Source organism: Oreochromis niloticus, linkage group LG15, assembly GCF_001858045.2.
Source record: "Oreochromis niloticus isolate F11D_XX linkage group LG15, O_niloticus_UMD_NMBU, whole genome shotgun sequence".
In the NCBI taxonomy this organism is placed as follows: domain Eukaryota; kingdom Metazoa; phylum Chordata; class Actinopteri; order Cichliformes; family Cichlidae; genus Oreochromis; species Oreochromis niloticus.
The window spans coordinates 306,402-321,619 of record NC_031980.2 but is presented as its reverse complement, the minus strand read 5'-3'; the positions used below and the strand labels follow the sequence as shown (position 1 = coordinate 321,619).

General features: G+C 44.9%; 2 protein-coding genes across 10 annotated transcripts in view; both read left to right on the top strand.

Annotated features, from left to right (window-relative positions):
- The window catches only part of disp1 (dispatched homolog 1 (Drosophila)), a 94,368-nt gene that overhangs the window by 44,496 nt on the left and 34,654 nt on the right, over positions 1-15,218 (top strand). For 2 of the 9 annotated variants that reach the window (XM_025898833.1, XM_005449880.4), the window contains exon 1: positions 7,875-8,203. The exons of 5 other annotated variants lie outside the window; for them this stretch is intronic. The gene's annotated coding sequence lies outside the window, so the exon portion shown is untranslated. Of the gene's footprint in view, positions 1-7,873; positions 8,204-12,405; positions 12,668-15,218 lie in introns of those variants that run through there. 2 more of the 9 variants (XM_005449881.4, XM_005449884.4) reach the window with 2 other exon arrangements.
- Positions 12,509-14,749, top strand: LOC109194475 (zinc finger BED domain-containing protein 1). The gene is made up of 2 exons (XM_019353490.1): positions 12,509-12,667; positions 13,346-14,749. Exons 1-2 carry the CDS (start codon positions 12,509-12,511, stop codon positions 14,747-14,749), a joined length of 1,563 nt encoding a protein of 520 aa, XP_019209035.1.

Sequence of the window (15,218 nt, the reverse complement as noted above, 5' to 3'; positions counted from 1 at the left end):
AGCAGACTGAGCTCTTGCAATGACACATTTCAGAAGTCTGCATATTTGCGGCGGTTGCATCTTGGGCGAGTAACATACCAACAGCAGGAAAACAGACTGTTGCTACCAGAAATATGTTCTGTGGCAGTCCTGGGTGGATAGGCTTCCAGTCAGACGCAAACAAAACTACAAACTGGAGCAGGGAAGATGTGAACACTTGATGGAAACCAGTGTGGGAGAAACACGGGCGTGTTATAGATGTTCTGTGGAGAGTAGCTCGTATATTAAGCTCAGCTGTTTGAGATGAGGAGGGCGGCATGAAGCTTCTCAGAGCACAGGATAGCCGTCGATGTCATCAAGAAGTTTCCGGGCCGTCTCCGTCTGCCTTTCGGCCGCGACCGGCGGTGACACTTCGGTGACACTGCGTCTCTTTCTTCCACTTCTCCCACTGAAGCATTTCCACCCTCCTTTCTCACAGCTTGTTTCATTCTTCACGTCCCCACACCTTCACCTCTGCCAAAAGGTTTATAACAGCAGGATGTGATCTCACACCACCTCCTGCTTTTGCAACAGTACAAAAAATTGTCAGGGGTTTTTTTTGTCCTCTCTTTTTCCTCTGCAAGGCCGTCCAATGTCCTGCCCTCCGAGGCCCCTGGAGAAATTTGACACATGGATGTGATCACACAGTTTGATCGCAGTTTCTGTCTTTGTCTTTACACAGTCAATAGTTCAAGACATTAACATCAGTCACATGAGCTTTTAATTGTAAGGAATGAAGATGAAATGATAATGGAGTTACTGTAGTCGTCTATTTTCTGTTTAGGTTTTAGAATTGATTTCCTTCTGTCACTGTAGTTTTTATTCTTTATTTTTTGTAACTGTTAGTTTGAACCTTTAGCTGTTGTTCTATGGAGAGTATATGTCTCTGTTACAGTCTTGCTGTAGTCTTGGATTAAGATCCTGAGAGAAGCTGACATGAAGGCCCGCCACAAACTGCTGCTACAGCTACTCAAACATCACCCTGAGACTTCAGAGCTGTGATTGGTCGGCCTCTCCTGTGTTTTTCTATAAACTCTCTAATATTACTGGAAGTTTTCAAATGGAGAGACTCCGTAATCGTCTCTCTTTCAGAAGGCTGATCTTGGAAAGCCGCCTCCATTGCAGACGGCATCGTGAAGGCTGCTCTCTGTTGCAGTGATGAAGACGATCAGTAGTGACCGATTTATTCAGCCGTGACGTCGCTGGTGCCGCAGAAATATGTGAAAGAATTAAACGGTTTCAATACTGATGGGGAAGACACACACACACACATGTACGCACGCACGCACACACACGTATGTTTCTGCCTCTTTCCTAGCCGTGCTCCGACTTTCCCTTTTTCTTTATTGCTGTATTTGTTTCTGAGATCAGACGATGGTTCTGTCCTCTCAAACAAAGCCCTCTTTGCTTCCTCTGTGCTGTGTTTTGCAGACGCTCCTAATTTGCCAGGTTCTTGTTCCTCTGCTGCTGCTTCTTTCTCCTTCATAAAAACCTGTTTGCATGCTTTCCCTTCTTTACTCTGTCCCAGCTATCCCGGCTCTTCGCCCTCTGATCGACAACAGAGAGGAGTTTGGACTAAAGTGTCTCTTTTCCCAGGCTGGGACGTTTCTCAGGGACTTTATTGACAGTTTATTGACAGAGTGGTGGAAAGGAGCATTAAAAGAAAAAAGCCAGGGGAGGACAAAGGCTGCTCCAGAGCTCCTCAGAAAAATCAGAGAAAGAGAAATAATTGGCCTGTTTCTAACTAAATCTGTTTAATAAACTTTTGGTCCTTTTTAATCAGATCTTTTCTTTACTGCTGGGCGACACCTCCCAAAGGCTGGGTTTGGTTTTTGGTCCGGCCCTGAGGCTGTGTCCATGCCAAGCAGTCTTTAAATGGTGAACTGATCGATGGGATGATTTCTTTTCTCAAATAGTTTTTTAAAATTATACCACAATCAGCAGCTTTTCCTGCCTTTCAGTTTCACACCGAACAATCAGTACAGCTCAAACATGGACGTGATGTCATTCACACCAGAGTTACCGGTTGGCACCTCGGGGAGTAATGTGGACGTTACAGTGCTCTGCCAAACTCTTTCTTCAGTTTTTCACTCTTGTGTGTTTTATTTTCTTTTAACCGTGCGCTGTACATCAAAGAAAATGATAAATGCGTTATAACTAGCACTGCTAGCTAAGTAGCTTCAGTCCTTTTCCCACCCCCTGTTCCTCTTTGAATTTAGTTCTCAGGATGTTTAAAATCCATGTGCTCCATGTTAGTCCAGCCAGAAGCTCAAAGATTTGAAACAAAAATTCAGAAATTCCTCCACAAATAGTCACGCAGTTGCTGCAGGGCAGACGTTTGCCTGCAAAATGAGAGAGCCAATCAGCAACCTTGCTTTTTTATAGCAATGCAGCAACGAGGAGTACAACCAGCTGAGTCGAATCTCCTCCTGCAGAGAGATGCGTTGCAGACGAGTTGCGCTCACGGGCACAGACTGACCAGATTAGGCGGTGGTTATTAGCAGACCCGTGTCATCTCCTTGTGATTGAAGGTGGTCGCCTATTTGCAATCAGTCTCCAGTCGCCATTAAACCACCAATTTTTCCAGTTTCCATCCTATTTTAACCGTAGTGTGACTGAGCCATCAGGCAGCTAACTTTGCATATACACATAAAGCTGCAGTGGCGCCTTTATTTGGAAACATTACAAAGAAAATGTACAGCAATTTGCCAAAGGCCGTGTCCTTGCAACAAGCCCAGTGCACATGTGTGCGACATGTGGCTCGTCACGAGCGCACAGTCGAGGTTTGTTTTGTAAAATGTGGAGCCGTGGATAGCAGAGAAGAAAGGCTCTTGTCTCTAAATGTGAAGGCGTCAGCTGGAGTACAGCGAATCAGGGCTCACTGGACCCTCGCTGTACATTGGGTGGGAGATGTCCATCCACACAGCCGGGGTGTTGGAGGGATTGGGTTTCTGGGTCCTTCAGACTTTATGCCCCAACCCCCCATCTTAGGTGTCCAGTCAGTCACTCTTTTTAGTTTCTTTTTCTTCATTCTGTTATCGTCACTCCAGTACTTCTTAATATTTCTTTCATCGTCTCTCATCCTCTCCCCCATCAGCCAGACATTGTCACCACTGTAGGTAGCTGCAGTGAGCTTCTAGGATTACCTGCCACCTCCTGCGTGTATGACAAACCTCATTATGACCAGCATGCTCTGCTGTTAGATCGCTCCTAATGTTCTTTTAAATAACACGGGTGCGAGTTGGATCATGTTTAAACTTACGGGACAAAGCCTGCACAGAGGCTTTTTTTTCTTCTTCCCTCGTTTTTTTTCTGTATTGCAGCTGTTTGAGGTTTTTGGGGAGAGACAACAAGCTTGCTGTTCGGGCTGCTCCTTGTCGTACTTGCTTTCAGATCCACAACAGGAGGGAAATGATGGTCATTCTGATCCCCACGTTTATAATTAGTGCTTGGGAAACAGTGAATTTAAATCTTGTCACATCACAGCCGTAAATGGTTTGGAAACATTGCGTCTTTCTCTTTCTCACCCACCCCCTTTTTCCCCTCCCGTCCTCTAAACCTGTTGTCCTCAGTGAGTTGTGTGCAGTGTTCTCAGGGGCCACACCGGGGCCTCCGTCCTTCCTGGTGCAAAGCAGGCTTTGATGTCGTTCCGTCTTTAGCTCCATGTGGGCAGACGAGGCTTCGGCGTCGGCTGGGAAAGAAACCCCAAACTGGGACTTTAACATGTTTCTACTCCACATTTTTATTAATGTTGGTCTTAGTAGAATCTGAACCGAGTGTCAGTGCTTAAATGGATCGGTGCTGTCTTCTGCTTAAATCATTTTGGACTCGATCAGGCAACAGTGAGGTTCGTTTTCACAAAAGATAGGGTGCAGTACATGACAGTGAACAATGAACTAGTACACAGTTGTTATTAGATGATGACTCCAAAGCCCTGAAGGCTTAGGCCCTGTCTGGCCCCAGGGCTGGCTGTGAGCCAGCACATCACTACTGCACATGATTACAGCTCAGTATATGAACTGTGGCCTAATCCTGTCGGACAGCTGAAATTAAAGCCAGGTACGACCCTCTGCCTTGCCAGCATCCCCTGCGATAATCTGCTTGCAGGCAGCTGAGAAGAATCAGCTGCCTGCAAGCAAACATGAAAGCATTTCCAGAACTTTCTCCATATCTTGATCACAAAGCATCTTCTCAGACTGGAGACCACAAATAGAAAGTGAAGATGGTGCTGACCATTGTGTTTAATCTCTGAACAAACCTGGGTTTTAAATAAAAAGCGTCCTCGTATGGAGCATGTTTCCTGATTATTTTGTTCTTTTTTTGCTGTATACGACTAAACTACACGTCTTATTTCAACATGCCAGCAAGAGCAACAGAATGTACAACAATGTTATGACCTGTACGGACAGAAATGAGTCCTGTAACATGTAAAATCATGCTTTTTGGTTTGCAGATTGAACTAATTCTTTTTCAGAGTGACTCACGAGATCCCTCATGTGCACGTGGTAGCTGTTGTATATTCTCAAACTGTCATGAAGTAGTAGATTTGGTAAGCCCAGAGGTTTTGTAGCGTGGATGTGGAGGAGGGAGAGATCTTTAAAGTAGATACTTTGGTAAAGCCAGAAGAGCCGCTAGCACATCAGAACAGTAATGTATAATTTACGTAATCTGATGCGTTAAGAATGGGTGCAGCCTTATTAAGGAATTATGTGGTAGAATTTCAGATAATTAAAGGCTGTTTACTGTCTGTGTAAGGGCGGCTGACGACAGCCTCCTTTGGCCATTTGATATCACACTTTCACACAGATCTTGACTCATCTTGATGAATAAACTCTTCAGTTGAATAAAGCACTTGAGAGTATGACCATCCTAATGAGGACTCTGGTTCAAGGAGTTCAAGGTAAATTAGGACTTTTTAAAAAAATGGCCACACAGCTGTGTGTAGGCAAAAGACGCTTAAAGTGCCGAGTAGGCTTGGTGCAGTCTGTTTTGGTAATGAACAGCGGTGTGTGCTGGGGGTGATTTGCGAGCTGACTTAGTGACTTACAGGTAAGTTAACCAAAACGTTTTTTTGTCCACTTATACAGGCTGTCAGGCTGTCATGGAGGGAAAGGTTGGGTACACCCCTGGACAGGTTGCCAGGCTACTGCAGGGCTAAGGTGTACTGACAGACGAGCATTCATACCTGTGGCCAGTTTAGGAGCAAACAGCCCTCATAGCATGCGTGTCTTTTGACTGTGGGAGGAAGCCAGACAATGAACTGGCGCACACACACACACACACACACACACACACACACACACACACACACACACACACACACACACACAGGGAGAACATGTGGGCAGCAGATTGATCTAAATACTGATAGTATTGGTATCAATACTAGGATGATGTTTCTATTGTCTTAAACTTTGTGAATAGCCCACTAAATTGTGTTAACCTCCTAAGACCCGAACTCTTCCACAACATGCATTTTTAATTTCTCTTTGATATTTGGGCATATTGTGGCCCGATGAATGTAAAAACAAAGAATTTCCAGATTTTTTTTTTTTTACCTTATTTTTGTTTTTAAGAAAAATGAGAGCCACAAATGAGGATATTCATTTAAAATATTGATAGAACAGTAGCAGTATAATGTCCTCGTAAGTGGATATAAGGCCCATGTAGAGCAAAATTAAGTATTTTGGTCAAAATAACCAAAAATGTGATGTCCACATATGTGGACGGCAGGTCCTAGGAGGTTAAATGTATTATTTTTTAGAAATGAAATTATATACCTCAGATATGCACTATGACCATTTCCAGGTCTCCAAAAAAACCCAGTTTAGGAAACACATGAAAAGGTGTGAGTTAGTGATTGTAGACTTTGCTAATTTATAGTGATTGATCTCATCAATAATGATACACAGCTCTCTGCTACACAAGCTGCCTTTATAAGTATCGGCCCTTTATTTACTTGGTTTCATGCTCTACCAGAGGCCTGGGAGCTTGAGGGTCCTGCGCAGTATCTTAGCTGTTCCCAGGACTGCGCTCTTCTGGATAGAGATCTCCAATGTTGTTCCTGGGATGTGCTGGAGCCACTCGCCTAGCTTGGGAGTCACCGCACCTAGTGCTCCGATTACCACGGGGACCACCGTTACCTTCACCCTCCACATCCTCTCAAGCTCTTCTCTGAGCCCTTGGTACTTCTCGAGCTTCTCGTGTTCCTTCTTTCTGATGTTGCTGTCATTGGGAACCGCTACGTCTATCACTACGGCCGTCTTCTCCTGTTTGTCTACCACCACTATGTCCGGTTGGTTAGCCACCACCATTTTGTCCATCTGTATCTGGAAGTCCCACAGGATCTTAGCTCGGTCATTCTCCACCACCTTTGGGGGCGTCTCCCATTTTGACCTCGGGACTTCCAGGTTATACTCGGCACAGATGTTCCTGTACACTGTGCCAGCCACTCGGTTATGGCGTTCCATGTATGCCTTGCCTGCTAGCATCTTGCACCCTGCTGTTATGTGCTGGATTGTCTCAGGGGCATCTTTACACAGCCTGCACCTGGGGTCTTGCCTGGTGTGATAGACCCCAGCCTCTATGGATCTTGTGCTCAGAGCTTGTTCCTGTGCTGCCATGATTAGTGCCTCCGTGCTGTCTTTCAGTCCAGCTTTGTCCAGCCACTGGTAGGATTTCTGGATATCAGCCACCTCTGCTATCTGCCGGTGGTACATACCGTGCAGGGGCCTGTCCTTCCATGATGGTTCCTCGTCTCCCTCCTCTTTCTTGGGTTTCTGCTGCCTGAGGTATTCACTGAGCACGCTGTCAGTTGGGGCCACCTTACTGATGTCTTCGTAGATGTTCGTTGTCTCATCCTGGACTGTGGTGCTGACACTCACCAGTCCGCCGCCTCCTTCCTTCTGCTTAGCGTACAGCCTCAGGGTGCTGGACTTGGGGTGAAACCTTCCATGCATGGTAAGGAGCTTTCTTGTCTTGATGTCAGTGGCTTCTGTCTCCTCCTTTGGCCAGCTTATTATCCCAGCAGGGTACCTGATCACGGGCAGGGCGTAGGTGTTGATGGCCCGGATCTTGTTCTTACTGTTCAGATGACATATATATGTATGTGTGTGTATATGTATATATATGTATATATATGTATATGTATATATATATATATGTATATATATGTATATATATGTATATATATGTGTGTATATATAATATGGTGGTGGCTAACCAACCGGACATAGTGGTGGTAGACAAACAGAAGAAGACGGCTGTAGTGATCGATGTAGCGGTTCCGAATGACAGCAATATCAGGAAGAAGGAACACGAGAAGCTGGAGAAATACCAAGGGCTCAGAGAAGAGCTCGAGAGGATGTGGAGGGTGAAGGTAACGGTGGTCCCCGTGGTAATCGGAGCACTAGGTGCGGTGACTCCCAAGCTAGGCGAGTGGCTCCAGCAGATCCCGGGAACAACATCGGAGATCTCTGTCCAGAAGAGCGCAGTCCTGGGAACAGCTAAGATACTGCGCAGGACCCTCAAGCTCCCAGGCCTCTGGTAGAGGACCCGAGCTTGAAGGATAAACCGCCCGCAGGGGCGTGCTGGGTGTTTTATATATATATATATATATATGTGTATATATATGTATATATGTGTATATATGTATACGTATATATGTGTATATATGTACATATATACGTATACATGTGTATGTATGTGTGTGTGTATATGTGTGTGTGTGTATATATATGGGTCTTTTCGTTTGCAACCACCATCTTTCAGTTTTCTCAAACCGTGCACGCGCGTGCCACCGGTGTGGCAGTGAGCGGGTTAAAGCGGACGGTGTGACCATCCTATCAGTGCTGCCCGGTGCAGTCCCAGCCCACCGACCTCCTGCCTCTGGAGAGCAGATTTCTGGAGCTCGCGTGTGTGTGTTTGTCATTCTGGCAGGACACACTCCCACGATAAACACTCCGCTGTCCTCTAGACTTGTTGCTGCTTTAGTTTTTTTTTTCCCTCCCCGGTTGTACGGTTTGTTTCCGGGCTCTTGTGGATATTCTAACTTTACCGGAGCGGGTTCGTTTGTATTTTATTGCCATTATTATTTTTGCCTCTGTTTGGGGTTACGCTGCGTCGCGTGCTGAGGATTCCACCGGCGATAACAAGCGAAAGCACCGGGAGACACCGAGCACGGTAGGTAGGTACCACGGGGTTGGCCGCCCTGCACACAGTTGTTGACTGCAGCCCTGTTCACGCAGTTTCACCGGACTTCCGAGACCTTTCTGAGGAGAAAGTGTGCGAGTGTGAGCCGCGGTGCGTGTAAGGGAGCTGCGTGCTGTTCGGGTCCACGAGAGTCAGTGTGTCTATCCAAGTGGTTTGGCTGGAAGCGCAGTTAGACGAAACGCAAAATCACTTCCCCCCTTCTCTGTGCACAGCTCACGGCGCTCCACTTTGGGGGAATCGATCTGCCGTGTTGTTTGTAAATGGACGGATCCGTCTCCTCTGGCCAGCAGCGTGCATTTCAGTTTTGGCCCTCAAAAGGTGATATATAGCGCTGGCGCGAGCTTGTTGCCCCCCCCCCCCGTTTTCATTATTGTCCCACTCATGTAACTTCAGTTTGATCTACTTACCGTGTATAAGCTTAATATCGTCAAGATTTACGCGAGCCCATAAAGAGCAGCCGCACTGAATCTAAGTGCGTTTACCGTTCACTTACATTTGGACGGAGACTCCATTCATTACTCTGTATCTGATTTAGCCTGGATTACACTCATGTGAGCACCGTAAACATGCACATTTAAACTGTATTAGTAACCGTAGCTGTACAGACTGATAATAACGGGGATCTGGGGCAGATTTGGAGCGTTTCATGTAAACACATTTTTTAAAGGGCAACATAATGCCATATTTGTAGTGAGCATATAAATTGTAATGAAAGCATAAACATGACATAGACATGACATGGCGAGCTACCCCAGTCTAGTTGTTTTTCTTTTAAAGCCCAGCTGTACGGGGGGGGGGGGAGACATGTGTGAAAAACCTCTCTACCAACCACAAGCATGTGTCCTGAAGCAGTGCCAGGCATGTGTGCACCTAGCACAAACTGAATGCCTGCTGTTGATGTTGTAATTATTATTAGAGGCAGTGTTGGTATTAACCGTCTCTTGACTGATTCCTGGTAATTGCTGCCTATTAGCTTTAATTAAAGGGATGCAGGATACCTTGCCTAGTGGAGCTGTTAGCTGCCTGTCGCCTTAGGTTTCTTCTTCTCTCACACCCCGTAATCAAACCTGACATGAAAGACAGCAGCAGAAGAAGACGAGGAAGCACCTCGTCATCACTTGCGTGACTCCAAGCTGCTTGCGCTGTGAATGTCTTTTTTTTTTTCTTTTGTCTTTTTTTTTTTTTTTTTTAAGGTTAAAGGGACTGAGAGATTTTTCTTACTGAAGCCTTTTGGGCTTTGAGGAGAACGGAGCATAGCTTTATCCCTGCTGGCACAAGTAATCCGTTAAAGCTGCAGCTTTTTATAGGAGAATGAAGGGAAATGGCACTTCATCACGTTCACAGAGTCTAGACAGAGTTTGACATGTCAGATTAAGTAGGAGTGATGGTTTAGGAATCGGGGTCACTGTATTTCACACTTCCTTCTCATAGACATTCAGAGCCTGTCAGCTATTTCCACCCAAGCCGGAGGGTAGTGCAAGAAATCTGGGAAATTGGAGCCACGTATTGCCGTGTGCTTTCAGCCATATAGAAGAAATCAGATTGCACTTCAGCTTCACGGGCCTTGAGGGTTGCTCGTCTGCTGCTGACTCGGTTGGTTTGTTGGTGTTCTTGTGTCATGTTGGAGGTTTGAGGGAGCTGGTTTGAATCAGATTAGCATATTAAAATTCAAGTGTCTCAAACAGTGAAACAGCAACCCCGGTTTTCTCACAGCTGCTGTTGTCATTGTCAGTGTTGAACAGAGTGGGCTTGTTCTTAGCCAGTTGTTTCCCCAAATCTGCAAACGTGCTCGTCTGTGCGCTCGTGCAGGTTTAACACAAGGTCAACATGTACATTCAAAGTTGCAGTTGGACGAGCTCTGACCGAGCACCAGCAGCTCTTTGACTAAACAGAGGAGAGTTTCTGTAAAAACAAAAACTTTACGTAATGAAAAACCAGACTGTAACTATGTAAGCAATATTATCAGCATTTTATTTATTTATTTTTCTCCATGAAATCAAATCAAGTGCTGCCTCGTCCTTTTTTGTTATTCTGCTGAAATCCTTCTTGGTACATTTGATAAACAGCAGCAGACGTTCCTACATGAATAGGTGGAGTGAGAGGAGTTGTAGTTGTTCGAGGTGTTGCTTGGTCCGGCTGTCAGCTTTTATTTTGAAGAGCGATGCGAGGCCCAGCTTGTGTCTCCAGTTTGAGCAAAAGCTCATTGACTTTCAAGCACTCTGGAAACGTCCTTCAAACCCTGCTGCTCCCAGTCCGGCCCTTTCTCAGCCGTTCCAGGCTCTTTGACAGCTGTGGGAGTCAGACTAATGACTTCATCTGGGCTTCCCTCAGCTCTCTTCTCTCCTTGCTCATGTTTCGCCACTTGCTCATGTTGAGATGTCTCTCTCTCTCTCTCTCTCTCTCTCTCTCTCTCTCTCTCTCTCACTCACACACACACACACACACACACACACACACACACACACACACACACACACTCTCTCTCTCTGCACGTCTCGGATGGGAAAAACAGGCTACTGTGATGGATGACTTGTTGCTCAGATGTGAGGACGTCCATGAAAGGTTCAGGTTGAGGTAAAACTCAAGGTGCACAGATTCAACGTCATTGGTATTTTCAAAGCAGTAAAGTCACAGTGACTTTAAGTGGCATTATAATCAGTACAAAGGAGTCGTATTTCACAGGATGCGGGAGCATTTGAAGCACTACAGTAATCAGTTTGGGTCTGAAGCATCTGAAATGTTTTCCACGTCAACAGCCTCCTCTTCGTGCTTTATCTCTCCGCTACATCGCAGATAAGTGTTCACGCATCGAGAGCCTCACTCACGGTCCGCCCTGAAGCAAACTTAAACAAAGGCTTTAAAGTTGAAATCCATTTTACAAATACACTTAGTGTAACAGTTGTCACTGTTGTCAAGTTCAAGCTTCCCTTAACCCTTAATATTCACTCAGTTCTTGTCCTTTTACACCAACAACATGAAGGTAACAACTGCCTCCTCACAATCCACCAATCAGTAACATCCTAACAGAAAGGGTCATGGCAGACTGGGTAATTGTTTCCGATAAGATCGTCAGTCCCAAAGCCATCATTCCGTCCACGGGGTGCTGGCATCCCTTTTCAAATGAACTCAGGTACACAGGTTTAAAACTGTGCCTGCTGTTTAGTCCGTTCCACTGCCTCCAGTAGCCAATGAGCGTTTGAGTTAAGCACATTTATTAATTCAGTGAAAAAGCTGTGAGCAGTTTTCCTGATCACGAGCCTTTCATGCTAAACTGCCAGATGAAAAGTAACGTTTTTCTTTAGTGGTGAACTTCAGGGATACCCACTCATAAAGATAATGACATGCTACTCGTGCTGCTGCTTCCATGTGTAAAAAGTGTGGAAGGTGAGGAAACAGTACATTTCAGTACATTAGTACTGACTTTAGTACACAGTAAACATGTGATGCACAGTGGATTTGTTTTTAGTGGAGCTGCACTGGTATTGACCGAGCATTTATTGAACCATGAACGGAGTGTGTATTGAACCTTCTGATCAGAAAAAGAAATTCAGTATTAATTTTTGGGGTTTTTTTTGCTGAATCCTTTTTTCCCCTAAATCTCCCAATTCAGACTCTGTTTCTAAAAACTCAAACTGACAGCGAAACACAACTTACACAGGTGACAGGATCATCTCACGCTGAAACAATTCAAACTGTTCTTACCAAGCACACACGCACACACACATATACATATTAGGGCTACCACGATTAGTCGACTAGTCACGATTACGTCGACTATCAAAATCGTCGACGCCTAATTTAATAGTCGACGCGTCGTTTAAATGCCGTAAAATCCTGAAAGGTGCAGGAATAACAGTAGGATTTAAGAGTGTAATAACAGACTGAAACAGAAGATGGCGGCAGATGGCAATGCATCTACAAGGATACCGTTAAACGCCAAAGACGAAGAAGAAGAAGCAGCAGTCTCCGTTATCATGGCTACTCGGCAACGGAACTCGAAAGTCTGGGAGCATTTTGACAAAAGAAAAGAAAAGAAGGTCCAATGCAAAATCTGCAAAATGGAACTTGCAGATTTTGCATTGGTAACGGGGATTTGCCGCGTTAACGTCGTATTGACGAGATTAACGCCGAGAGCACTACTTATTATTGCTTATAGCTGTAAACATTACATTACAGGACTGCTAAAAAAATACGTTCGTCTTCAATGGACGACTTTGTCACCAAGCCAACAACATGTACACCTCGGCAAGCAGATGTCCTGACTGAATCAATCTTGAACATGTTGGTGATGGACATGAGACCCCTGTCTATGGTTGATGATCAAGGTTTCAAAGAGATGATCAAGCAGTTCAACTCAGATTACCATGATAACTACCTACCAGGCCGATCCCACTTCACCAAATTGATGGAAAAGAAATATGATGCTACCTTTGAGAAGGTTGGTTTCTCTTTCTCTCCACTCTCTCACACCACAAACACAAAATAGCAATTTGTATTAGAATTTAATACATTTCATGATGAAATAATATTAAGAGCTTGCTGACTGAGCAACCAATAAATTAATCTTGGTTAAAGCATGTAATGGAAAGTTGTTGTTTTTTGTTTTTTACTGATATGTTGAATGTTTATTGTTTAACATACGTAACTGTATTTGATGTAACTGAATTATTCAATTGGTAAATTTAAATCTTGATGCATAAACTGACAAGCATTATTAATAATGAAAAAATATACTGTAATATATTTCCTTAATGCTTACTATTGTTCCAAATCATCTCATATGGTAAATGGTAAATGGCCTGTATTTGTGTAGCGCTTTTACTAGCCCCGCCTAAGGACCCCAAAGCGCTTTACATACCCAGTCATCCACCCATTCACACACTGGTGGAGGCAAGCTACAGTTGTAGCCACAGCTGCCCTGGGGCAGACTGACAGAAGCGAGGCTGCCATATCGCGCCATCGGCCCTTCTGGCCAACACCAGTAGGCGGTAGGTGAAGTGTCTTGCCCAAGGACACAACGACCGAGACTGTCCGAGCCGGGGCTCGAACCGGCAACACCGATTACAAGGCGGACTCCAAACTCTTGAGCCACGATCGCCCACACACATATCTTTAGGTAAAGCACACCCTTGGTGGTGTCAAAGGTTTCTTCACCCTGACTGCTGATGTCTGGACCAGTCGTGCAACAGAGGCCTACCTGGGTGTGTCTTGCCATTTCCTGAGTGAAGATTGGAAGATGAAGAGCTTCATCCTTGATACCATGCCTCTTGAGGAGAGGCATACTGGTGCCAATATAGTGACATGGATGGAAGAGGTGCTAACAAAGTTTGACATCTTGCCTGCCAAAATAAAAGCAGTAGTACATGACAGTGGTTCCAATATGGTGGCAGCAATGCGACTGCTTGAAGAAAAACATGGATGGGCCTCTATCCGCTGTGCTGGACACACACTCCAGCTCATAGTCAATACTGCTCTCAAAGAAACCACCATCAGCAGAGCACTAGGTGCTGCTAGGCAGCTAGTGGAGCACTTTAAGAGAAGCGAGCTGGCTAGTACAAGACTAAAAATGAAACAGGAGCAAATGAATGTGAAGAAAAATACACTGATCCAAGATGTCAGTACAAGACGGAATAATACATTCCACATGATAGAGAGACTCCTCGAACAGCGCTGGCCTCTCACTGCCACTCTTTCAGATCCCGAGGTAACGCCAAGGGGGAAACACTACCTCGACTTGAAGCCAGAGCAGTGGGTGCTGCTTGAAGAACTGAAGCAAGGTTTGGCACCTTTTGAGACTGCTACTGTTTACCTTAGTGGACAGCAGTACACAACTGTTTCAGGTCTTCCACAGGTGGTCAAAGGGCTGACACGGGCTGTACACCAAAGCCAACTGGAGACGAGCTCAGGAAAATCTTTCAATGCCAGTGCAGAAAAAGGCATAACACAGAAATGGGGGAGTATATGCACTTTCTCAGCAGACAAAGAAAACCCTGTTATTCTCGCAGCTGCTTTGGACCCCAGATACAGAAAGTTGAAGTTTTTGGCTCCTGAAGATGTCATCAGAGTGCAGGGGACTGTTGAAGTGCTTGCTGTCAAAGAAGCAAATGCTGGGACACATGAACATGCAAAAGTGCAGACGGCCAATGGTTCAGGTAGAATTGAAAAGACTGCTCTGGACAACCTCCTTGAGTCTGACACAGACAGTCAGGGTGACAATGAGAAAGCAGCATCTAAGGAGGACCAAGATGTCCAAGTTGTGAGAAGTGAAGTTCAGCTGTACTTTAAAGAAGCCACAGTTTCTAAAAAGGATGATCCTCTTAAATGGTGGAGCGAAAATGAGGGACGTTTCCCTACACTATCAAAGCTAGCTAAATCTGTTCTGTGCATTCCTGCAACCTCCACCCCATCGGAGCGGATCTTCTCCACAGCAGGGAATATCTGCTCTCAAAAGAGAGCAAGCCTTTCTGCAGAACATGTAGAAAAGCTAACTTTCCTGGCTATGAACAATAATGTTGTGTAGATTGCTATACTGACTATATAGTCCCAAAGTTCAATATAGTTGTGAGGACTGAGCACAAAATGCTATTTTGTTATATTTGTTTTCGGTTTGTTCCTTCAAACTAGAAATTTCATTAGAAGTTTAATAAACTATCATCTTGTCTTTATTTTTAGTTCCACATACCTTAAACCAGGGGTCGGCAACCTGCGGCTCCGGCGCCGCATGCGGGTCTTTAGTCCTTTTAGTGCCGCTCCGCGTGGTTTGGGAAAATAAATTAGTTTTTTTACGTAATTAGCTGAAATGTATTTTATTTAGGTTAGTTCTTTTTTTAACTTGTAGTTCTAAATTGGAAGATTATTGTGATATTGAAATATAAATATAAAATTATATTCTATTATTTTTTGATCGCTCAAAATAAGAGTCACACTTGCGGAAGCCGGTATACCCGCTGAAACGCCGTGCATTTATCGAGACTTTCAACCCCAGGTAA